This window comes from Carassius auratus, chromosome 47, assembly GCF_003368295.1.
Source record: "Carassius auratus strain Wakin chromosome 47, ASM336829v1, whole genome shotgun sequence".
Classification (NCBI taxonomy): Eukaryota; Metazoa; Chordata; class Actinopteri; order Cypriniformes; family Cyprinidae; genus Carassius; species Carassius auratus.
The window spans coordinates 1,271,096-1,293,100 of record NC_039289.1 but is presented as its reverse complement, the minus strand read 5'-3'; the positions used below and the strand labels follow the sequence as shown (position 1 = coordinate 1,293,100).

Here is a 22,005-nt window from a genome sequence, read left to right as displayed (position 1 = left end):
TAAAAAAAGAGTCAAACATTCACTGATGCTCCAGAAGCAAACAAGATGCATTAAGAGCTGGGGGGTGAAAACTTTGAACATGATGTAGATGGCCAAATTTGTCTTATTTTGTTGAAATATATATTTTTTCCATTTAGTTCTGCCCTTCGTAAGCAACAGAAGATACTTGTATGTTTCCCGGGACACAAATTAAGTACAATTTACCTTGATCTTCAAATTCTGAAAGTTTTCACCCCCCAGCTCTTAATGCATCTAGTTTCCTTCTGGAGCATCAGTGAATGTTTGAATCTTTTTTAATAGTTGTGTTTGACACTATTACAGCATTCAGAAATCTATTAAAGTGAAAGGTTTCAAAGGGAAATATAGAAGAGATGAAGTGATCTTTTCAAGATTAAGGCTTGGACATACTGGGTTAAAATCAACGCTGTATTTAATGACAAAATGTGTGTCTGATAAATGTGAGGTATGTAGTGTTCCTGAAAATGTCGAGCATGTCATAATGAAGTGTAGTAAATTTGATTTTGAGAGGAACATCTTGCGTGATAAGATATGTGAATTAGGACGGGGATGGAATTTAGAAGGGATAATGGGGATAAGTGAGGAAACGTGGGAGTGTTACGAAGCTCTCTTTAACTTTCTTATATCTACAGGATTAGACCATAAAATATAGCCCCCCCCCCCCATTTTTTTTTTTTTTAGTGATCACTAAAAGGTAACCTGAAACACTAAAACAATGAATTACACACTCCGGTACAGTAGGTGGCGGTATGCACCGGAAAAAATTGGTTGCGACCCGCCATTAATACTAGAGAAGAAGAACAACAACAACAACCAGCGTCATCAGTCAGCGTTGGGTCTCCTGAGGTAAGACAAAATGACAATCAGTTCTTGGTGCTTCATACATTTATACAAGTATAAAACACTGATTTTTAAAGCAACCTTTTTTGCATTCATTCTGTTTTGTTTACATCGGGTACTGCGCTATTTACGCGGCTTTCTGGCGTCTGCTGACTGAAATAAACGTTCAGCCTAGCAGATGTTAGGAACTAATGTTAAATAGCTAACGTTACAGTAGGATCTTGATGTAATTTCAACGATTATTTGGAGCATTATTGGTATTGTTACTAAATACTACTTGTTCAAATGTCATAGCATGATCTAAGGGGAATTAATGGGAGTCGATCATGATTTCTTCAGTGAAAGCATTGATTTGACAACGGATTTATTTTTTATTTAGGCAGTTTTGTTGCCCCATCACACAGCAGTTCACCCACAGTTCAGCGTCTTCACAGTAAAAGATGGAATGTTCCCATTAGTCTAAAAGCGAAGAAGATAAAGTTTGTGAAAGAAAGTAAACATGAATGATCCAGAGCCCCGCGGAATAAAACTGGAAGATATGGAACAACAAATAGGTTGGTGTTTGTTCTTAATTCTATAATGGAAGGTTATAATACTTAAACCTGCAAAACTTTTTTTTTTGTTTAAAAAGATCCAAAATCAATTTTTGATCAAGTTCATATGTGTTTAAATGTGTTTGTAGTGATGTTTTATAATTTGAGTGGTTCGCGTTGTTCGCTTTGCGTCATTACGTCACGTCTGAAAACATGGGATTACTGTACTCGAAAAAGATTTGCATTCCAAAGAGAATGAGTTCTAAGAAATATTAAATTGCTTTTGAGATTAAAAGAGCAATAACAATTTGAGAACAAAGTATCGTAATAGTAGTAAAAATACTATGCATTATACCGAGCCAAGAGGAAAAGAAAACATCATGCAAATTTTACTGAAAACAGAAATACATCCATATAAAATTTAGTATTTTCTTCCTATATTCCGCTCATCGTGAACAGAGCAGCTTTACTTGCTGTGATGAAACTGACATTTCCCATGAAATCCAACCCGACCAATCAAATGATAAAACATTATTATAAGCTTTCCATTTTACGCTTTTGAACACTGTCTTTTTCTAATCTAATTTTAGCCAAATACTTATGTACTGCAGCTTTAAAGCAAATAATATCCAGGTAACTTTCCATGAATTATGCCCACAATGGAGCACTTTTTATTTTATTTTTTTTTACCAAATATTATCTGAACAGTTTTATTTCATATTTATTTATATATGTGTTTCACAATTTTTGCAACCATATTACTAACATTTTGGGCCCGGTTCCCCGATAACGCTCACTCTTAGCGCTAAGAAAACCTCGAAAGTTATATCTTACCAAAGTTGTTTATGTTCCTAAGTGTGTTCCTCGAAGTGTCCCTTAGGAAGCTTCCTAGCACGCTGCCTCTTATGTCCGACGTTACAAGAGCGCTGTCCAAAGTGAGGGTGCTGAATTAGTTGGCATCGATTGCTCATGAGTCGATTTTTCACTTCACGCGAAGGTGCAATACAGCGTTAAGAAAGACAACACGTTCTATGCAAATGAAACATTCCTCAAATTATTCCAGTAACATTTATTTTAACATAGTTTAAGTTATCAGTAGAATATAGACAATAAATTAAACTTGAAGTTTTGCTGGACCTTGCCACCAGGTCAGATATCACACCCCTATGGTCCACTATAACCTGCACGTTTATGGCTGCATATCCCTTTCGCGATAAGTAGCCTACGCCTGATCAATCACTGATAAATTGGCGATAGTGATGAGTGTGGCATCCACCAGGATGTAATCCCCGGCATGGCGCAGAAGGGCGTTGGTGACAGTGTGGACGCACCTCCACATCGAGGTCTTGATTAGGCCGTAGCCCTCTCCCACGACCTCGATGAAGCAAAAAAAAAAAAAAAAAAAACGTAGCGCTGCAAGCAGCTGGACTTCAGGGCTTAAAGCAAAATCCCGCCACGTTAGCCTGGCAAGCGCAGGTCTGAAAAGGTCCAGCAGCGCCACAATGAGTTGTCTTGGTAGGCCATTTTTTTAATATATATATCCACATCAGGCAAAATGTCAAAAGGGCTTAAGTTTTGCCAAAGAAAAAACTGAAATGGACTAAACGGCTCCGCGTCCGGCTCCGACTTTGATTCAATTTCATGGACACGTTGGATCGCTGCCATAGTTGGTCGCTTACTGGACACCACCATGATTACCCATTTATAGATCTTATTTATTTAGAGCCAAATTGTTTGCCAGATTTTAATTATCAAAAGTGATTGCCAATTCGTTTTAATTACATTACGAAAAAGCCTAGGCTAATTACCACCATATTAGTTCTGATACCACATAAAGTCAACTTCATAAATAGTCCTGTATCCATTGCGAACATATTCTATTATTAGTCTTAAAATGTCCATAACATAAAATCATTGTTGTCATACCATAGTTAGACTTGTACTGTGCTGCGCTGATTTCTAAAGACTGCTGTACAGTAGTGTCTTGAGCTCAAACAACGCTAAGAGAGAGCTTACGAATGGTCCAGTCCAACCTTACGAAAGTGTGACTTACAGAAGATATACTTAGCGTACGAGCGTGTCGGGAATCGTGCCATAAGGTTAAGAGAGAGATTAAGGAATAGGTTAAGAACTACTTAGCGATAAGAACATTTTGGGGAACCGGGCCTTGGACAATATAGTATATTATATTGTATGAATATAGCTAATGAAATGTATAGTAGTTCGTAGTAGTATTTTTCAAGCAAATTAAGTGCACGTTTAAAGGAATGAACCGATCATGATTGTTCATGTCCGATTCCGATTTTTTACAAGCAATCTGGCCGATTCCGATACCGATATCCGCTTTTTTTTTTTCTTTAAGCAACAAACAAGAAAGAAGGAAAGTGTGCATAAACAAGATGTTTATTTGGTACTTAATAGGCCAAACTGGCTTTTGGCTATTGAAAACAATAACTGCAACCAACTGAAATTAACAGCAGTAACTGCACGGGTAAGTAGCCTACATTCAATGCAAACATAGATGTTACAGACATCAGCATTTAGCTTTTGTTTTTGAATTGGGTTGAAGCTACAGAGAACTGGCCTTAAATTAAAAGATTAACTGTAACATGTGAAATTAAAGGCAATAACTGCATGGTTCTACAGTCCAAACAACACAATCAACACACATTCAATAAGAGGTTTCTTAATCGGCATTCAGTATTTTAGTTTTTAATTTTGGTTTAAAAAAAAAAAAAAAAGGTCTTTACCAGTGTCTCTATTTCCTTTATTTCCCAAGGAGTATATAGCGTAAAAGTACGCTATATACATAGATTATTCCAAAATGTTAAAATCAAATAATGTTGGTGTGAATAAAACAAAGATGCAAAGTGTTTAAATTCATCCAATTAAAAAAAATAAAAATAAATTAGGGTAATGATTCACATCTATATTTTTTTACTTGAGCCAATGAAAAATAAATAACTATTGTCTCAAGTTAAAAAAAAATAGATGTCAATCATTACCCTAAATTTTTTGAATTGGATGAATGAAACACTTTTTTCAGTGTGAAATCAAATTAAGTCTATGTAATTTTACACGAACACGTGTTCAAGCTGCGGACAGTTATAGTATGCTCGCGCAGCTTTAGTGTGCACAGAAAAGGGACTCTTATTTGTGCGTCAGTACCATAGACCATAAAAGAAATGGACACAGCAACCCCATTGGAACTCAACTGAGACAATTGAAGCCCATTTTTAGCGTTTTTTAGCACTTACGTTTCTGACGCGCAGACTCAAACGAAGCTTGACGACGTCAGCAACCTGTCTGCCAGATGTAAATGTTCTAGTAGCTGTGCGTGCAAACTGCCATCGTTAATGTTGCAGAGACGGCGAGCTTGAGCGGGGAGTTCTTTGGCGTGAGTGAGCAGGAGTAAGTATTCTGATTAATTATTTTGTATAGTATTTTAAAATGTAACGCCAGTACGCCATATTAAGTTAATTGCCTGCGAGCTTCTCCTCCTGTCTGTATGGTAATTTCTCTACTGTGTGACAGAGAGTCGAGTGGTTATGACGCAATCGTTAGCCTATTTTTACAAAAACTGTTTCTACAGGGCCATAATGTAACATAGAAGGTAATGGAGGCCTTTATACATTGTCGTGTATCTTTAGAAATAAATAATGGACCAATGGAGTCTTTAAATGCCTAAGATGTAAAGTTATTCACTGTCAAAGTGACGCCAAAATGAATGGGAGTCAATGGGATGCTAACGCAAGTGAAGTTCTGCTGCAAGATGGCTGCACGCGGCCGACTTCAACTTCCGGTCGACTTCCTTCCCGCCTGGTCAGTACACCAACGGCTGATAGGTTCCTGCTATCTGTGCCTCAGACATGAAGCTCTGCATTTCCAGTGCTGAACGGCTGCCCGTGTTCGGCGCACAGATTTCGAAATACTTCCACACTATGAAGTCTGTGCACGCAGGCGCACTTCCGGAAAAATCGCCCGAAAAAAGACCAAAAACCGGCCGATTGCCGGTCGTATATTTTAAGCAAAAACCGGCCGGTCAACCGGGGGAATCCCTAACGTTTTTATCATGTGTAAAATAACTGATTAACATGGCAGATAAAAGCAGATCTTTTTTTTTTTATTATTATTTTTTTTAATCCAGCAATATACTATACTTACAGAACTTACAGGTGATTTTTCAAAACTTGATGTGCTGTTGTGGTAGGCCAATTTCAAATTGCACATCTGATGCACTGCCTTTGTCGTCACTCAATTTAAAGTGCTCCCACACAACATTTTTGTCTTCTTTTCCAGATGAACTGAATTATGACGTTCATGATGTTCACTCATGGGCGATTCATATTAAAGTATGAATGAGAACTGTTTTGCAGGGGATGCCAGGTGTTCAAAAAAACAATTTTACATCTCTGACTTATAAAATATAGTTAATGAATATATATAGTTTGTAGTTCTCATTAAAAAAAATCTTCAATTGGTGCGTGCAATGTTTAAATATAATAATTGGATAATAAAGTAATACAAATATAAATGGACAATAAATTTACCTAATTCAAATGAATGCATCAGGATCTTCAGATTTCTGATATAATGTCAGGATTTACAACCTCTTCATTTCACATTTCTCTCTTTGATTTTTTAAAATTTATTTATTACTTTAATAGTGATTTACTGAAAAACAAACTTTTGAAACTTTTATTTTAGACCTGATAGAAGAGTACGAGGAGACTGAAGAACTGATGGAAGAAGGGGAGATGCATCAGGTCAAAACTGAAGAAACATCCTGGAGTCCCTCATTGAAAAATATATGTTTCACTTGCCCTCAGTGTGGAAAGGGTTTCTCATTCAAGGAAAATCTTGACATAAAATTGCATAATGGAGGGAAGCCGTACGCATGTGATCAGTGTGGGAAGATTTTCACTATAATAACAAACCCGATTGAACACGTGAAAATCCACACTGCAGAGAAGCCACACATATGTGATCAGTGTGGGAAGAGCTTTTCACAAAAAGGAAACCTTAACGAACACATGAAAATCCACACTGGCGAGAGGCCATTCCCATGTGATCAGTGTGAGAAGAGATTCACACATAAAGGAAACCTTAATGAACACCTGAAAATCCACACTGGCGAGAAGCCATATGCATGTGATCAGTGCTGGAAGAGTTTTGCACATAAAGCAAACTTTAATGACCACATGACGATCCACACTGGAGAGAAACCACACACTTGTGCTCAGTGTGGGAAGAGTTACGCACGAAAAGGAGCCCTTAATTATCACATGAAGATCCACACCGGAGTGAATCTGCACACGTGTGATCAGTGTGGGAAGATTTTCAGGTATAAAACAAACTTTAACCGCCACATGACAATCCACACTGGAGAGAAACCACACACTTGTGCTGAGTGTGGGAAGAGTTACGCACGAAAAGGAGCCCTCAATGATCACATGAAGATCCACACCGGAGTGAATCTGCACACGTGTGATCAGTGCGGGAAGAGTTTCAGAAAATCATGGGTTTTTAAAGTACATCTACTTACTCATTCTAGAGAAAGACGGTACAATTGTGACCAATGCGGTAAAAGTTTTTTTAGAGCAGATTTCTTGAAGAACCACCTGAAAGTTCATACAAAGGAGAGGCCTCACATATGTTCTTTGTGTGGAAAGAGTTTCAGACAGACGAGTGCATTAAAGAAACATCAGAAGAGACACGGTGCTGTGAAGGATCATGTTTGCTCTGAATGTGGGAAGGCTTTTTTTACAGATAGTGCACTGAAAGTGCATCAGTCAGTTCACACTCGAGAAACACCTTATAAGTGTTCACACTGTGACAAGAGCTTCAAACGCTCAGAATATCTGAAAATACACGAGAGGATCCACACTGGAGAGAGACCGTATCACTGCCCTTCATGTGGGAAGAGTTTCACTCATTTATCGTCTCTATTCGGTCATAAAAAAAAGTGCATGTCTGAAATTACAAGCAGTAGTTTGAGTTGAACTGTAAGACTGCATCAAACAATTGTTGATAATTGATTAATCAAAGGTTGTTAGATCAATGAATCAACTGATTGTTGATCATTTTACACCTTAATAATTATGAATTATTTTATTATTTGCTATTGATTGCTATTGTTGTTTAATCTTATGAATATGGTTGATAAGAGATTAGAGAATGTCATTGTTTCAATGTTTTTAATATTGTGAAGCAGTTCTTTTTCCATTGTTTTTGCTTTGGTATATTAGGACTTGTTGGATTTGTACTGGCCAGACTAAGTCTGAGCTTTTATACAATTGCATTCTGATGAAGTCTTGAGCATTGAAACATACGCAACTAAGATTATTCAATAAATTGTGGTCTTTGTTATATCATAACTTTGTTTTATGCTTCTGCTCTTGCCTGTCTTTCTCAGTCAAACTTTCAGGCTGAAAGAAGACTTAACAGAGTTTTGGGCTATTTCTGTTGACAGGTTTTACTGGTTTTGGACAGCAGATAAAACAATAGCAGATTTCTTCAGACATGGTTTCGGGATAGGGCTGTGCAATATGGACAAAAAAAAGCGATCACGATTTTTTTCATCAATTTTGCAATTTCGATTTTAATCACGATTTTGACACACACAGACATGCTTTACAGTCATAAATGCATTCAGTATAAATTTGAAGCATATTTCCAAAAGAAAACCAATGAGAGCTTTATCAAAAAGTTGTAACATGTCTCTAGAAGAGACATAAGTAAAAAAATCACTAAGTAAAGATGTCAAACAAAATGTCTAGACATATGGCAAAAATAATAATATAAAATAAAACCTGTGTTCAGGGATTCATTTTTTATTTTTTTGCCATGCATTGGTCATAGAGCTCACTGTAGCAGTGCCTCAGGTGTTCTATGTTTTGCCCAATATATTTATTGCCCAAGGTTCACATGTACTCCGCTTGCAGTGCGCATACAGTAAGTTATGTGTACACGGTTCAGAAGCAGCAACGAGAGCACATTATTGTAAGGCGAAAGCACATTAAAATCATGCGCGAGGGCGAATCTATTCGCTCGCACACAGATTTTCTTTGCTCTGTTAAATAGGGACATAATAGTATACTTAAAGTATGATGTAAAGTCCACTTAAAGAAAACTTATGAGTATACTTGCAGTATAAAACTACTAGACTAGTAGTTTACTGAGACTATACTTCAAGTGTAAAAAGTATTTAATTTAGTAAACTATCAGTAGGCTACATATAAGTTCACTTTTAGTAATTGCAGTACAAACTACAAACATAGAGATAAACTGATAGTGTAGTCAAAGCTTACTAGTGTTATACTTAAAGTATACGTAAAAGTATACTTTTATATACAGTGTGGGGCAATTTAGTCCCAAGGAGTACTGAAACCGTACACTTACAAGTATTCTACTAGGACACTTATATTTGTATACTTGCTACTTAAAGTATACTTAAAAATATACTTGAACTTTACTTAAGTATACTTAGTAAAATATACTTGAAGTATACTGCTTTTTCATAAGGGGTGTTCAGATTTTTGTAGTACACGTTATGCAAATTAGCTCATATTTAATTAGATAATGCCTCATTTGCATATTTAAACATAACATTTTCGAAAAAATGTTTGCAATTATCAATGTAATCAACTTGGGTGATAAATATTAGTTTTTTTTTTTTACCCTATTCACCTCTCGCCTTACAAGTAATAATTGTTTAATGTAACTAGTTTAATATTTCTCTCTAAGTGAACGTGACTGAAATTAAATATGAAGCGTCACACAATATATTGTTGAGCAATATAAAGTCTCTTTCATGAAAGCCACGATATGAAAACATATCCACGTAGTCAATGGTCCATTCTGCGATAGGTGGCGATAATTCACTAATATACGAACCGCTGTGAAACAAGAATATGACGTCACAACAAGCGTCATCAGTCAGCGTTGGGTCTCCTGAGGTAAGACAAAAAGACAATCAGTTCTTGGTGCTTCATACATTTATACAAGTATAAAACACTGATTTTTAAAGGAACATTTTTGGCAGTCATTCTGTATTGTTTACATCGGGTACTGCGCTATTTATGCGGCTTTCTGGCGTCTGCTGACTGAAATAAACGTTTAGCCTAGCAGATGTTAGGAACTAATGTTAAATAGCTAACGTTACAGTAGGAACTTGATGTATTTTCATCGATTATTTGGAGAAATATTGGTATTGTTACTGAATACTACTTGTTTAATGTCATAGCATGATCTAAGGGGGATCAATGGGGGTCGATCATGATTTCTTCAGTGAAAGCATTGATTTGACAACGGATTTCTTTTTTATTTTGGCAGTTTTATTGCCCAATCACACAGCAGTTCACCCACAGTTCAGCGTCTTCACAGTAAAAGATGGAATGTTCCCATTAGTCTAAAAGCGAAGAAGATAAAGTTTGTGAAAGAAAGTAAACATGAATGATCCAGAGCCCTGCGGAATAAAACTGGAAGATATGGAACAACAAATAGGTTGGTGTTTGTTCTTAATTCTATAATAAGGTTATAATACGTACACCTGCAAAACTGCTTTAGTTTTAGTTTAAAAAGATCCAAAATCAATTTTGAGCAAGTTCCTAACCAATCAGTGTTTAAAGCTAAGTTTGCCAAAAGAGATTGAGTTCTAAGAAATAGTAAGTTGCTTTCGATGTTAAAAGAGAAATTTCTTTCAATGACATTCAAATGGTATGACAATTAGAGAATATACTGTACAGAAAATAAAAAAGGCTAATGAACACTAAGTACACTCACGCAATGTTGATGTTGGTAACAATTTGAGAACAAAGTATTGTAATAGTAGTAACAATACTATACATTATACCGAGCCAAGAGGAAAAGAAAACATCATGCAAATTTTACTGAAAACAGAAACACATAATTTAACAGCCTGACTTATAAAATATAGTTAATGAATATATATAGTTTGTAGTTCTCATAAAAAAAATTCTTCAATTGGTGCCTGCAATGTTTAAATATAATAATTGGATAATAAAATAATACAAATATAATTGGACGGTGAATTTACCTAATTCAAATGAATGCATCAGGATCTTCAGATTTCTGATATAATGTCAGGATTTACAACCTCTTGCTTATACAATTCTCTCTTTTTGACTTTTTTAAAGTTTATTTATCACTTTTATAGTGATTTACTGAAAAACAAACTTTTGAAACATTTATTTTAGACCTGATAGAAGAGTACGAGGAGACTGAAGAACTGATGGAAGAAGGGGAGATGCATCAGGTCAAAACTGAAGAAACATCCCGGAGTCCCTCATTGAAAAATGACAGTATATGTTTCACTTGCCCTCAGTGTGGAAAGGGTTTCTCATTCAAGGAAAATCTTGACATAAAATTGCATAATGGAGGGAAGCCGTATGCATGTGATCAGTGTGGGAAGATTTTCACTATAAAAACAAACCCGATTGAACACGTGAAAATCCACACTGCAGAGAAGCCACACATATGTGATCAGTGTGGGAAGAGCTTTTCACAAAAAGGAAAACTTAACGAACACATGAAAATCCACACTGGCGAGAGGCCATTCCCATGTGATCAGTGTGAGAAGAGATTCACACATAAAGGAAACCTTAATGAACACCTGAAAATCCACACTGGCGAGAAGCCATATGCATGTGATCAGTGCGGGAAGAGTTTTGCACATAAAACCAACTTTAACGACCACATGACGATCCACACTGGAGAGAAACCACACACTTGTGCTCAGTGTGGGAAGAGTTACGCACGAAAAGGAGCCCTCAATTATCACATGAAGATCCACACCGGAGTGAATCTGCACACGTGTGATCAGTGTGGGAAGAGTTTCAGGTATAAAACAAACTTTAACCGCCACATGACAATCCACACTGGAGAGAAACCACACACTTGTGCTGAGTGTGGGAAGAGTTATGCACGAAAAGGAGCCCTTAATTATCACATGAAGATCCACACTGGAGTGAATCTGCACACGTGTGATCAGTGCGGGAAGAGTTTCAGGTATAAAACAAACTTTAACCGCCACATGACGATCCACACCGGAGAAAAACCACACACTTGTGCTCAGTGTGGGAAGAGTTACGCACGAAAAGGAGCCCTCAATGATCACATGAAGATCCACACCGGAGTGAATCTGCACACGTGTGATCAGTGCGGGAAGAGTTTCAGAAAATCAGGGGTTTTTAAAGTACATCTACTTACTCATTCTAGAGAAAGACGGTACAATTGTGACCAATGCGGTAAAAGTTTTTTTAGAGCAGATTTCTTGAAGGACCACCTGAAAGTTCATACAAAGGAGAGGCCTCACATATGTTCCTTGTGTGGAAAGAGTTTCAGACAGACGAGTGCATTAAAGAGACATCAGAAAAGACACAGTGCTGTGAAGGATCATGTTTGCTCTGAATGTGGGAAGGCTTTTTTTACAGATAGTGCACTGAAGGTGCATCAGTCAGTTCACACTAGAGAAACACCTTATAAGTGTTCACACTGTGACAAGAGCTTCAAACGCTCAGAATATCTGAAAATACACGAGAGGATCCACACTGGAGAGAGACTGTATCACTGCCCTTCATGTGGGAAGAGTTTCACTCATTTATCGTCTCTATTCGGTCATAAAAAAAAGTGCATTTCTGAAATTACTAGCAGTAGTTTTGAGTTGAACTGTAAGACTGCATCAAACAATTGTTGATAATTGATTAGTCCAAGGTTGTTAGATCAATGAATCAACTGATTGTTGATCATTTTACACCTTAATAATTATGAATTATTTTATTATTTGCTATTGATTGCTATTGTTGTTTAATCTTATGAATATGGTTGATAAGAGATTAGAGAATGTCATTGTTTCAATGTTTTTAATATTGTGAAGCAGTGCTTTTTTCATTGTTTTTGCTTTGGTATATTAGGACTTGTTGGATTTGTACTGGCCAGACTAAGTCTGAGCTTTTATACAATTGCATTCTGAAGAAGTCTTGAGCATTGAAACATACGCAACTAAGATTATTCAATAAATTGTGGTCTTTGTTATGTCATAACTTTGTCTTCTGCTTCTGCTCTTGCCTGTCTTTCTCAGTCAAACTTTCAGGCTGAAAGAAGACTGTTAACAGAGTTTTGGGCTATTTCTGTTGACAGGTTTTACTGGTTTTGGACAGCAGATAAAACAATAGCAGATATCTTCAGACATGGTTTCGGGATAGGGCTGTGCAATATGGACAAAAAAAAGCGATCACGATTTTTTTCATCAATTTTGCAATTTCAATTTTAATCACGATTTTGACACACACAGACATGCTTTACAGTCATAAATGCATTCAGTATAAATTTGAAGCATATTTCCAAAAGTTGTAACATGTCTCTTGAAGAGACATAAGTCAAAAAAAATCACTAAGATGTCAAACAAAATGTCTAGACATATGGCAAAAATAATAATAAAAAATAAAATAAAACCCGTGTTCAGGGATTTATTTTTTATTTTTTTTGCCATGCATTGGTCATAGAGCTCACTGTAGCAGTGCCTCAGGTGTTATATGTTTTGCCCAATATATTTATTGCCCAAGGTTCACTGGTACTCCGTTTGCAGTGCGTATACAGTAAGTTATGTGTACACGGTTCAGAAGCAGCAACGAGAGCACATTATTGTAAGGCGAAAGCACATTAAAATCATGCGCGAGAGCAAATCTATCCGCTTGCACGCACATTTTCTTTGCTCTGTTAAATAGGGACACAGTAGTATACTTAAAGTATGATGTAAAGTCCACTTAAAGAAAACTTATGAGTATACTTGCAGTATAAAACTACTAGACTAGTAGTTTACTGAGACTATACTTCAAGTGTAAAAAGTATTTAATTTAGTAAACTATCAGTAGGCTACATATAAGTTCACTTTTAGTAATTGCAGTACAAACTACAAACATGGAGGTAAACTAATTGTGTACTCAAAGCTTACTAGTGTTATACTTAAAGTATACGTAAAAGTATACTTTTATATACAGTGTGGGGCAATTTAGTCCCAAGGAGTATTGAAACAGTACACTTACAAGTATTCTACTAGGACACTGATATTTGTAAACTTGCTACTTAAAGTATTCTTAAAAATATACTTGAACTTTACTTAAGTATACTTAGTAAAATATACTTGAAGTATACTGCTTTTTCATAAGGGGTGTTCAGATTTTTGTAGTACACGTTATGCAAATTAGCGCATATTTCATTAGATAATGCCTCATTTGCATATTTAAACCTAACATTCTCGAAAAAATGTTTGCAATTATCAATGTAATCAACTTAGGTGATAAATATTAGTTTTTTTTTTACCCTATTCACCTCTCGCCTTACAAGTAATAATTGTTTAATGTAACTTAATATTTCTCTCTAAGTGAACGTGACTGAAATTAAATATGAAACGTCACACAATATATTGTTGAGCAATATAAAGTCTCTTTCATGAAAGCCACGATATGAAAACATATCCACGTAGTCAATGGTCCATTCTGCGATAGGTGGCGATAATTCACTAATATACGAACCGCTGTGAAACAAGAATATGACGTCACAACAAGCGTCATCAGTCAGCGTTGGGTCTCCTGAGGTAAGACAAAAAGACAATCAGTTCTTGGTGCTTCATACATTTATACAAGTATAAAACACTGATTTTTAAAGGAACATTTTTGGCAGTCATTCTGTATTGTTTACATCGGGTACTGCGCTATTTATGCGGCTTTCTGGCGTCTGCTGACTGAAATAAACGTTTAGCCTAGCAGATGTTAGGAACAAATGTTAAATAGCTAACCTTACAGTAGGAACTTGATGTATTTTCATCGATTATTTGGAGAAATATTGGTATTGTTACTGAACACTACTTGTTTAATGTCATAGCATGATCTAAGGGGGATCAATGGGAGTCGATCATGATTTCTTCAGTGAAAGCATTGATTTGACAACGGATTTATTTTTTATTTTGGCAGTTTTGTTGCCCCATCACACAGCAGTTCACCCACAGTTCAGCGTCTTCACAGTAAATGCTGGAATGTTCCCATTAGTCTAAAAGCGAAGAAGATAAAGTTTGTGAAAGAAAGTAAACATGAATGATCCAGAGCCCTGCGGAATAAAACTGGAAGATATGGAACAACAAATAGGTTGGTGTTTGTTCTTAATTCTATAATAAGGTTATAATACGTACACCTGCAAAACTGCTTTAGTTTTTGTTTAAAAAGATCCAAAATCAATTTTGAGCAAGTTCATAATCAATCAGTGTTTAAAGCTAAGTTTGCCAAATTCACAAAGGTAAGCTTGTAGTGATGTTTTATAATTTGAGTGGTTCGCGTTGTTCGCTTTGCGTCATTACGTCACGTCTGAAAACATGGGATTACTGTACTCGAAAAAGATTTGCATTCCAAAGAGAATGAGTTCTAAGAAATATTAAGTTGCTTTCGATGTTAAAAGAGCAATTTCTTTCAATGACATTCGAATGGTATGACAATTAGAGATTAGACTGTACAGAAAAAGAAATCTAAAGATAACGCTAATGCACACTAAATACACTCACGCAATGTTGATGTTGGTAACAATTTGAGAACAAAGTATCGTAATAGTAGTAACAATACTATGCATATACCGAGCCAAGAGGAAAAGAAAACATCATGCAAATTTTACTGAAAACAGAAACACATAATTTTACAGCCCTGACTTATAAAATATAGTAAATTAATATATATAGTTTGATAATTGAATATTGGTATATACAATGTATACACCATAATTCAATTGGTGCCTGCAATGTTTAAATATAATAATTGGATGATAAAATAATACAAATATAAATGGACGATGAATTTACCTAATTCAAATGAATGCATCAGGATCTTCAGATTTCTGATATAATGTCAGGATTTACAACCTCTTCCTTTTACATTTCTCTCTTTTTGATTTTTTTTTTACATTTATTTATTACTTATATAGTGATTTACTGAAAAACAAACATTTAAAACTTTTATTTTAGACCTGATAGAAGAGTACGAGGAGACTGAAGAACTGATGGACGAAGGGGAGATGCATCAGGTCAAAACTGAAGAAACATCCCGGAGTCCCTCATTGAAAAACGACAATATATGTTTCACTTGCCCTCAGTGTGGAAAGGGTTTCTCATTCAAGCAAAATCTTGACCTTCACATAAAATTGCATAATGGAGGGAAGCCGTACGCATGTGATCAGTGTGAGAAGATTTTCACTATAAAAACAAACCTGATTGAACACGTGAAAATCCACACTGCAGAGAAGCCACACATATGTGATCAGTGTGGGAAGAGCTTTTCACAAAAAGGAAACCTTAACGAACACATGAAAATCCACACTGGCGAGAGGCCATTCCCATGTGATCAGTGTGAGAAGAGATTCACACATAAAGGAAACCTTAATGAACACCTGAAAATCCACACTGGAGAGAAGCCATATGCATGTGATCAGTGCGGGAAGAGTTTTGCACATAAAACAAACTTTAACGACCACATGACGATCCACACTGGAGAGAAACCACACACTTGTGCTCAGTGTGGGAAGAGTTACGCACGAAAAGGAGCCCTCAATGATCACATGAAGATCCACACCGGAGTGAATCTGCACACGTGTGATCAGTGTGGGAAGAGTTTCAGAAAATCAGGGGTTTTTAAAGTACATCTACTTACTCATTCTAGAGAAAGACGGTACAATTGTGACCAATGCGGTAAAAGTTTTTTTAGAGCAGATTTCTTGAAGGACCACCTGAAAGTTCATACAAAGGAGAGGCCTCACATATGTTCCTTGTGTGGAAAGAGTTTCAGACAGACGAGTGCATTAAAGAGACATCAGAAAAGACACAGTGGTGTGAAGGATCATGCTTGCTCTGAATGTGGGAAGGCTTTTTTTACAGATAGTGCACTGAAAGTTCATCAGTCAGTTCACACTAGAGAAACACCTTATAAGTGTTCACACTGTGACAAGAGCTTCAAACGCTCAGAATATCTGAAAATACACGAGAGGATCCACACTGGAGAGAGACCGTATCACTGCCCTTCATGTGGGAAGAGTTTCACTCATTTATCGTCTCTAATCGGGCATAAAAAAAAGTGCATGTCTGAAATTACAAGCAGTAGTTCGAGTTGAACTGTAAGACTGCATCAAACAATTGTTGATTATTGATTAATCCAAGGTGGTTAGATCAATGAATCAACTGATTGTTGATTATTTTAGAGCTTAATAATTATTAAATATTTTATTATTTTAATAATTTTATTATTATTATTTTGTCATTGTTCATGCTTTTATATTTTATATTGCTTATTCTTTTACTTATTTCCTTGCGATGCTTGCTATTGTTGTTTAATCTTATGAATATGGTTGATAAGAGATTAGAGAATGTCATTGTTTCAAGGTTTTTAATATTGTAAAACAGTGCTTTTTTCATTGTTTTTGCTTTGGTATAATAGGACTTGTTGGATTTGTACTGGCCAGACTAAGTCTGAGCTTTTATACAATTGCATTCTGAAGAAGTCTTGAGCATTGAAACATACGCAACTAAGATTATTCAATAAATTGTGGTCTTTGTTATAATCAGAATTTTGTCTTCTGCTTCTGCTCTTGCCTGTCTTTCTCAGTCAAATTTCAGGCTGAAAGAAGACTGTTAACAGAGTTTTGGGCTATTTCTGTTGACAGGTTTTACTTATTCTGACATCATATTTTAAATGATTAATCATTAAATTAACTGTTTTGTCCCCTTCAGTTAATCTCTTACCACATCAATTCACCTGGAGTGAAGTTCCCCACACAGCAGATCACCTGTACTAAAGCTCCTCCCAAGGCAGATCTCCCTAGAGTGAAGCTCCTCCCGCAACAGATCACCTAAAGTGAAGCTCCTCCCACAGCATATTTCCTGGAGTGAAGCTCCTCCCACAGCAGATCTCCTGGAGTGAAGCTCCTCCCGCAGCAGATCACCTGGAGTGAAGCTCCTCCCGCAACAGATCACCTGGAGTGAAGCGTCTCCCGCAACGGATCACCTGGAGTGAAGCTCCTCCCGCAGCAGATCACCTGGAGTGGAGCTCCTCCCGCAGCAGATCACTTGGAGTGAAGCTCCTCCCGCGGAGTGAAGCTCCTCCCGCAGCAGATCACCTGGAGTGAAGCTCCTCCCGCAACAGATCACCTGGAGTGAAGCTCCTCCCGCAACAGATCACCTGGAGTGAAGCTCATCCCGCAACAGATCAACTAGAGTGTAGCTCCTCCCGCAACAGATCACCTGGAGTGAAGCTCCTCCCGCAACAGCTCCTCCCGCAACAGATCACCTGGAGTGAAGCTCCTCCCGCAGCAGATCACCTGGAGTGAAGCGCCTCCCGCAACGGATCACCTGGAGTGAAGCTCCTCCCGCACCAGATCACCTGGAGTGAAGCTCCTCCCGCAGCAGATCACCTGGAGTGGAGCTCCTCCCGCAGCAGATCACCTGGAGTGAAGCTCCTCCCGCGGAGTGAAGCTCCTCTCGCAGCAGATCACCTGGAGTGAAGCTCCTCCCGCAAAACATATCACCTAGAGTGAAGCTCCTCCCGCAGCAGATCACCTGGGGTGAAGCTCCTCCCGCGGAGTGAAGCTCCTCCCGCAGCAGATCACCTGGAGTGAAGCTCCTCCCGCAACAGATCACCTGGAGTGAAGCTCCTCCCGCAACAGATCACCTGGAGTGAAGCTCATCCCGCAACAGATCAACTAGAGTGAAGCTCCTCCCGCAACAGATCACCTGGAGTGAAGCTCCTCCCGCAACAGATCACCTGGAGTGAAGCTCCTCCCGCAACAGATCACCTGGAGTGAAGCTCCTCCCACAACAGATCACCTGGAGTGAAGCTCCTCCCGCAACAGATCAACTGAAGTGAAGCTCCTCCCGCAACAGATCACCTGGAGTGAAGCTCCTCCCACAACAGATCACCTGGCGTGAAGCTCCTCCCACAACAGATCACCTGGAGTGAAGCTTATTTCCATAAGCCTACAAGTGAAGAAAATGGAGTTCATGAAAGAACGTGTTACCAAGAAGCCTGCATAATGGAGCAAGAGGATGATGAAGAACAGAGAGATTTGTATTTAATCCTGCTTTTTCATTAAAGACAACTTTGGGAACATTAAGTTGAAGGTCATAATATTTGAATCATATTTAGTTGTTATAAAAGAGCCTAAAACTTAAATCTTTTAATGTTTGTTTTCAAAATATTTAAGTGGTTCATTTTGTTTTTGCAACTATGTTACTAAACTTTGTAAATTTAACTGTTTTCTATCAAAATGTATTAAATAATCTTGTAAACAGGATTGCAAATTTTATCATAAATTAGGCAACTTCTAATAAATTAAATTTCTCTTGAATTATGGAAGTTAATCTAAATTATATAAAAGTTATTTTCTTACAATAACCTTGGAAGCAGCACTGAGGAATCCATCCAACACTACAATTTTGTATCTATTAAAAAAAAAAAAGTTCTCACTACATGTGACTTGTGTTCATAAATATAAAAAATTATATTTAGAATATAATTCTTGGAAAATTCCAGGGAAATATAATTGATTTATTGATAAACAAGTCATAATCGCAACTGATCACGATGATAAAAAAAAAATGATTCCAGTGAAATTTCAATAATAGTATATAATAGGCTCTTAGGGAAAGGAAGAGGTTTAATGAGGGACTTTTATTTTGATACTTTGAAGAGTGTAGTTTCCGGTGCATCCCGTTGGAGTTACTATTGTTATTGTGTGCAGCTGCTTGCTGTTTCTTCCTACAGTTCCTGGAATTTGGATGCTCGTTGGAGTTTTTGTGTACAGTGTTAGTACATTACAAAACAGTACGTTTTTTTTTTTTCGATATATATATGTTTTCAACCATGCTTGAAGTGTATCATTTAACTTTGTACGTTTGTTATGAAATGCACGGACATGTAGCTATTCACGTGTGTTCGCTTGATAGAGAATCAAGATGTGCAACGCAATTAAGGAGAAATACAGAGCTAGATGTTACAGGTTACCGGTTTGTCATCTGCAGAAAGGTTAACCAGTTGTATTTCCCCATTTGATGGTGTTAATTGGGAAATTGCATTGTTTGTGAATGCACCTCTGATCAGACTAATGGTTATATTGTCTTCAGTTGCACATCCTGTGCATATTTAGAGCCAGAGCATTTCCACTCTATCAAATAGGCTTCAATACACATCTGATTGTCTCACAGAAAGTGCCTAAAGAGCACAACTTTAAAAAAGAGGAAAGGGACATGAGCACGATAAAAAACAAAAGTCAAAATGAGAAATGGAAAGCAACACAAAAATTTTTTCCCTCTTGATAATCAATTTTTTTTATAATCGTCATAAGTCAAAAAGCGAAATTGGAAATCAATTTCCATTAATTGCACAGCCTTAAATAATAATAATATCGCATTGCAGTTGTCTGCTGCTACATATATGCTCACTTTTATGTCCATCAATTTCAAAAAATTTCTCTTTGATAATTATTGTACTGAAAATTACTCTCCTGTGACCAAACATACTGAGAACAAGGCGTTTGGAAAATTGAAGGATGGAATTTATTTTCTTTATTAACCTCTAGAGTGACCAAAGTGATGCATCTTTTTACTTTCATTTCAGACCTGTTGGAAGTGAATTAGGAGAGTGAAGACATGAGTGAATCGGAGGAGAAACATCATCAAGTCCAAACTGGAGCAAAATCTTCTTCCTCGCAAACTGAAAGTAAATCATTGCTGACAAGAGGGGCACAAATATATTTCATCTGCCCCCAGTGTGGAAGATGTTTCCTACACAAACAAGGTCTTAGACTTCATATAAGAGTTCACACTGGAGAGAAACCGTACAAATGTGCTCAGTGTGACAAGAGTTTCAAACGAAAAGGAAACCTTAACGATCACGTGAAAATCCACAGCGGAGAGAAGCCGCACACGTGCGATCATTGTGGGAAGAGCTTTTCACTTAAACAAAACCTTAAGGTGCACCTCAGAGTCCACACTGGAGAGAAACCACACGTTTGTGTTCAATGTGGGAAGAGCTTTTCAGGGAAATATTTACTCAATGATCACATTAAAATCCACACGGGCGAGAATCCATATGCATGTGATCAGTGCGGGAAGAGGTTCACGTATAAATCAAACTTTAACCACCACATGACGATCCACACTGGAGAGAAACCACACACTTGTGCTCAGTGTGGGAAGAGTTACGCACGAAAAGGAGCCCTCAATGATCACATGAAGATCCACACCGGAGAGAATCTGCACACGTGTGATCAGTGCGGGAAGAGTTTCAGAAAATCAGGGGTTTTTAAAAAACACATGCTTACTCATTCTAGAAAAAGACTGTATAATTGTGACCAATGCGGTAAAAGTTTTTTTAGGGCGGATTTCCTGAAGAACCACTTGAAGGTTCATACAACGGAGAAGCCTTATGTATGTTCCTTGTGTGGAAAGAGTTTCAGGCACACGAGTGCATTGAAGATACACCAGAAAAGACACAGCGCTGTGAAGGATCACGCTTGCTCTGAATGTGGGAAGGCTTTTTCTACAATTGGTGACCTGAAAGTGCATCAGTCAGTTCACACTCCAGAAACACCTTATAAGTGTTCACACTGTGACAAGAGCTTCAAACGCTCAGAATATCTGAGAAAACACGAGAGGATCCACACTGGAGAGAGACCTTATCACTGCATTCGGTGTGGGAAGAGTTTCACTCATTTATCGTCTCTAATCCGTCATAAAAAAGAAATGCATGTCTGAAATTACAAAAACCTTTAGTTTGAGTTCTGGTCCTGTACTCTGAAACAATTGTTGATAACCGATTAATCAAAGGTTGTTCGAACAATTTATCCACTGATTGTTAATTATGGTTTGTAAGAGATTAGAGAATGTCTTCGTTTCACTGTTTTTAATAATGTTGCAGGAAAATGTTGTGAAGCAGTACTTTTCTATTGTTTTTGCTTTGGTATAATAACAATATCAGAAAACAGCTGGAAGTGGACGCATTGAGTAACCAGCTGAGAGTGAACAGACAGAGATTAGACGTGATGGAAGAGGACGAGGATGATCTGAGTGAAGCGGAGCTGAAACATCATGCCAAAACTGGTCATACGAGTTTCTTAAAGTGGAAAGAGTCTCCTAAACAAACAAAGTCTTAAAATTCTCATGAGAGTTCATAGTGGAGATGTAGGAGGCGTTTCACACAGAAAAGAAACCTTATTGGACACATGAGGATCCACATTGGAGAGAAGCCATATATAGTGGCATGCAAAAGTTTGGGAACCCCTACCAGAATCTGTGAAAATGTGAATAATTTTAACAGAAATAAGAGAGATCAGACTAAATGCATATTTTTTCTATTTAGTACTGTCCCGAGTAAGATATTGTACATAAAAGATGTTTACATTTAGTCCACAACACAAAAAAATAGCTGAAATGATTAAATTAACCCCATTCAAATGTTTGTGAACCCAAATGTTCTTAGTACTGTGTGTGGTCACCTGATGATCCTTGACTGTCTTTCTGTTTTGTGGTGGTTGTGCATAAGTCCCTTAGACAGTTAAACTGAGCAGC

General features: G+C 37.3%; 3 protein-coding genes across 3 annotated transcripts; all 3 read left to right on the top strand.

Annotated features, from left to right (window-relative positions):
• The first annotated feature begins 810 nt into the window (after nt 1-810).
• Nucleotides 811-12,451, top strand: LOC113064527 (zinc finger protein 585A-like). Its single transcript, XM_026235389.1, has 5 exons — nt 811-864; nt 1,238-1,412; nt 6,099-7,388; nt 9,837-9,896; nt 10,610-12,451. The coding sequence occupies exons 2-5, from the start codon at nt 1,358-1,360 to the stop codon at nt 12,106-12,108; spliced, it is 2,904 nt and encodes a 967-aa protein (XP_026091174.1). The 5' UTR covers nt 811-864; nt 1,238-1,357; the 3' UTR covers nt 12,109-12,451.
• A 1,332-nt stretch (nt 12,452-13,783) lies between these two features.
• LOC113064670 (gastrula zinc finger protein XlCGF52.1-like) lies at nt 13,784-16,991 on the top strand. Its single transcript, XM_026235543.1, has 3 exons — nt 13,784-14,007; nt 14,384-14,554; nt 15,418-16,991. The coding sequence occupies exons 2-3, from the start codon at nt 14,500-14,502 to the stop codon at nt 16,554-16,556; spliced, it is 1,194 nt and encodes a 397-aa protein (XP_026091328.1). The 5' UTR covers nt 13,784-14,007; nt 14,384-14,499; the 3' UTR covers nt 16,557-16,991.
• Nucleotides 16,992-19,135: 2,144 nt separating this feature from the next.
• On the top strand, nt 19,136-21,800 carry LOC113064671 (gastrula zinc finger protein XlCGF8.2DB-like). Its single transcript, XM_026235544.1, has 2 exons — nt 19,136-19,261; nt 20,054-21,800. The coding sequence occupies exon 2, from the start codon at nt 20,086-20,088 to the stop codon at nt 21,190-21,192; it is 1,107 nt and encodes a 368-aa protein (XP_026091329.1). The 5' UTR covers nt 19,136-19,261; nt 20,054-20,085; the 3' UTR covers nt 21,193-21,800.
• Nucleotides 21,801-22,005: the final 205 nt, after the last annotated feature.

Excerpts from the sequence above, each read along its gene's own strand:
- LOC113064527 (XM_026235389.1), top strand. The coding sequence starts at position 1,358 with ATGAATGATCCAGAGCCCCGCGGAATAAAACTGGAAGATATGGAACAA. Across the intron at positions 7,389-9,836 it reads AATTACAAGCAGTAGTTTGA|TAAACATGAATGATCCAGAG; the intron begins GTTGAACTGTAA and ends TGTGAAAGAAAG. Across the intron at positions 9,897-10,609 it reads AGATATGGAACAACAAATAG|ACCTGATAGAAGAGTACGAG; the intron begins GTTGGTGTTTGT and ends CATTTATTTTAG.
- LOC113064671 (XM_026235544.1), top strand. The coding sequence starts at position 20,086 with ATGAGTGAATCGGAGGAGAAACATCATCAAGTCCAAACTGGAGCAAAA.
- LOC113064670 (XM_026235543.1), top strand. The coding sequence starts at position 14,500 with ATGAATGATCCAGAGCCCTGCGGAATAAAACTGGAAGATATGGAACAA. Across the intron at positions 14,555-15,417 it reads AGATATGGAACAACAAATAG|ACCTGATAGAAGAGTACGAG; the intron begins GTTGGTGTTTGT and ends CTTTTATTTTAG.